General features: G+C 43.7%; 1 protein-coding gene across 1 annotated transcript in view; it reads right to left on the bottom strand.

Annotated features, from left to right (window-relative positions):
- Positions 1-928: 928 nt before the first annotated feature.
- The window catches only part of TSPEAR (thrombospondin-type laminin G domain and EAR repeats), a 114,081-nt gene continuing 111,899 nt past the window's right edge, over positions 929-3,110 (bottom strand). The window contains exon 12 of the mRNA XM_006898423.1: positions 929-1,082. Within this exon, the coding sequence (XP_006898485.1) occupies positions 929-1,082 (154 nt within the window). The remainder of the gene's footprint in view (positions 1,083-3,110) is intronic.

Genomic DNA, 3,110 nt, shown 5'->3' with positions numbered 1-3,110 from the left:
CAACCAGGAAATTATGAATGAGAAGATCCTGGAGCTGGTTCCTGTGGTCTCAGGCCTGTGGGGGATCTAAAGGAGGACCCTTTGATAAGTGGGTCTTGACCTAACATGGGGGAGTCTGAGTCAGAGGAAAAAGTGTTGTATGGAGAACTGAACTGAGGCTGAATGGAATTAATTAAAGATTGGACCTGATCCTTCCATTCATTGTCAGGGAAGTGGCTAGATGGCATTGGATTCAGAAGTGGAATTTGAATCCGTTCATCTATCATTGCTGATGAGACGATGTGAGCTCCCCTATTAGGGGTATGTTTGAAGCTCCTGTTATGAGTCACCAAAAGTTCCCCCAAGAAATGGAGATGAAGACAGAGTTCTGTAAGCAGCATTATAAATATGTTTCAGTATAATAAGACACAATAAATAGTTGGTATTATGTATGCAAAACAGAGCAACAAAACCTGTGTCCGAGTCCAGGTATGGAAAGAGGCAGGGTTATCAGCAAACCCACATCTTGTTGTTTCTGAGGTACAATTCATATTAACTTCTCCTTTAGGACATGTGGATTACAAAAAGGGCACCTATTTGTTAGCACAGACATCTGGCTGTGGCCTTATTGGGGCTCATGCTCCTAAAACAGGAGGCACTTGGGGTTGAGGTGATCCTGAATCAGCCTAACTCATGGCTAGGATTGCCAAGGTGAACAGACCAACTGAACAGGAGCTGCTGGGGCTGGGACCTGCCTAAACTCCCCAGTCCAGAGGAACATCTCTTCACAGTCCATCTGCCCAGACTAGACAGAATCATCATCTGAAGCCCTCATCCAGAGGTCCCTGGGCTTCTTGGAGAGTCAGGGCACAGAGGTATTGGGGCATGAGGTGGGGTCCTGCCCCATTCTTCTGCCTCATGGCCCCTTCCCAGGAAGGCCTGCAACTCTTCACCCAATTCTCAGCTTCAGGACCCTGGACAGAGGCTCCTTGGCACTGGAGTACATGAGGTAGGAGCCAGCAGTGGTGTTGAAGGCCTCCCAGTCTCTACAGCCAAATGTTGGGAGGCTGTGCACAGCCACAAAGCCTTCGTACCCTTGCCACCTGTGGAGAGAGACATGGTCAGTTTTGCACCTGTCCAGCCATTCTCCCATTAATCTCACTCACTTAGCTCAATATTTCAGACATTTCAAGATCCTGCCTATTCTTAGACTAGTGGGGTGGGGGACATGTCATTACACTTTGCTTTGAGAATGAGCATGCTATGCTCTGACATGTTTATTGTCAGTTTTAAAATTTTCTTCTGAATTTTCCTGTCCATATCCTTTACTAATTCTTACAAAAATAAATTTAAACACCAGAAATATGGGTTTAGAAGAAGTCGTGGCACTAGGGACATCATTGTCAATGTCAGATGAATCTTGACCAAGAGCATAGAGTACCAGAGGAATGTCTATCTGTGTTTCTTTGACTGTGCAAAGGCGTTTGACAGTGTGGATCACAAGTTGTGGCTAACCTTGAAAGGAATGGAAGTCCCAGAACACCTGATTGTACTTCTGTGAAACCTATACTTAGACAATGAGGCAGTCATCAGAACAGAGTGAGAAAACCGCATGGTTCAAAATCAAGAAAGGAGTGTGTCAGGGATGTGTTTTGTCTCAATCTATATGTAGAAAAGATCATTTGGGACGCTGGGCTTTATGAGGATGAATGTGGCATCAGGATCAGAGGAAGACTCATCAGCAACCTATGGGTTATGGATGGCATAACCTTGCTTGCTGAAACTGAGGAGGGCCTGAAACATGTAGAAGGTCTGCTTTATGGATTGAAGCTCAACATCAAGAAAACAAAGATTCTCACCACTGGGCCAATTGGCAGCACTATAATATATGGAGAAGAGATTGAGATTGCTAATACTTTCAGCTTGCTTGGCTCCACAATCAATAGCCTTGGCACCAGCAGTCAGGAAATCAAAAGAAGGAAAATTGCAGTCAGGAACCTCTCCTGAATGTTGAAGAACAATGGTGTCAGTCTAGAGATTAAGGTGTGCCTGATTCAGGTCATGGTCTTTACAATTACTATCTTTGCATCAGAGATCTGGACAATGACAAAAGATGATGTCTTTGAATTATAGTGCTGGAGAAGAGTACTGAACATACCACGGGCCAAAAGAGCAAACAGATCTGTCCTAGAAAGGGTGAAACCAAGCTGCTCCTTGGAGACAAGGATTTTGATGCTCTGTCTCACATGTTGCCAGAAGGAACCAGTCCTTGGAGAAGGCCATCATGCTTGGAAATGTGCAAGTACAGCACAGGAGAGAAAGATCTCAGATGGGATGGACTGGACACAGTGATTGGGGTAATAAGGATCTGAGTGTCAGACAATGAGACTGGCTTAGGACAGAGAAGGGTTCAGAGCTATTGTGCAGAAAGTCACTATGAGTCATAGTCAACTCAGTGGCACATAAAAACAACATATTAATTTTTAGAGGTTCATTCTCTGTAATATTATATATGTTGTTATTGTTATGTACCTTTGAGTTGGAGCTAACTCAAACTGACCTTCCAGGGGATTTTAAGAGGCATTAAATCACATGGGAGGATTAAATCACATGCCCATCTTTCTCTTAAGGAGCAGTTGACTGGTTTGAACTATGTGCCTATATGTTGGCAGCATGAGTCCTTACCCCTAAGCCACCAGAGTCTGGAATCAAGCTGCCAAAGCAAAGATATGTATTTTGAACCCAACACCTCTGTGTGTGTGTACATACATACACACATACACACGTTGTTTTTATTGTTAGGTGCCATTGAGTTCAGTACAACTCAAAGCTACCCTATGAACAAAATCTCTGAACCTAGTCTTGTCCTGTGCCACCCATACACTTTCTGAAACACAAGAGCTCGTTGCAACAGTCATTGCATTAATCCACCTGGTTTACTACGCAAGGGTGTTTGACTGTGGGAGTCACAACAAATTATGGCTAACATTGACAACAGAGCAAGGAAACACTGCATGGTTTAAAATCAGGAATCATAGTTAAATTTGCCAGAACTAAGGATAAGGAGAGAATCCTGAAAGCAGCAAGGGAGAAACAAAGAGTAACCTATAAGGGAGAACAGATAAGATTAA

The sequence above is a fragment of the Elephantulus edwardii genome, unplaced genomic scaffold, assembly GCF_000299155.1.
Source record: "Elephantulus edwardii isolate Elephantulus edwardi_28Jun2011 unplaced genomic scaffold, EleEdw1.0 scaffold00228, whole genome shotgun sequence".
Classification (NCBI taxonomy): Eukaryota; Metazoa; Chordata; class Mammalia; order Macroscelidea; family Macroscelididae; genus Elephantulus; species Elephantulus edwardii.
This window is presented reverse-complemented; position numbering and strand designations above follow the sequence as displayed.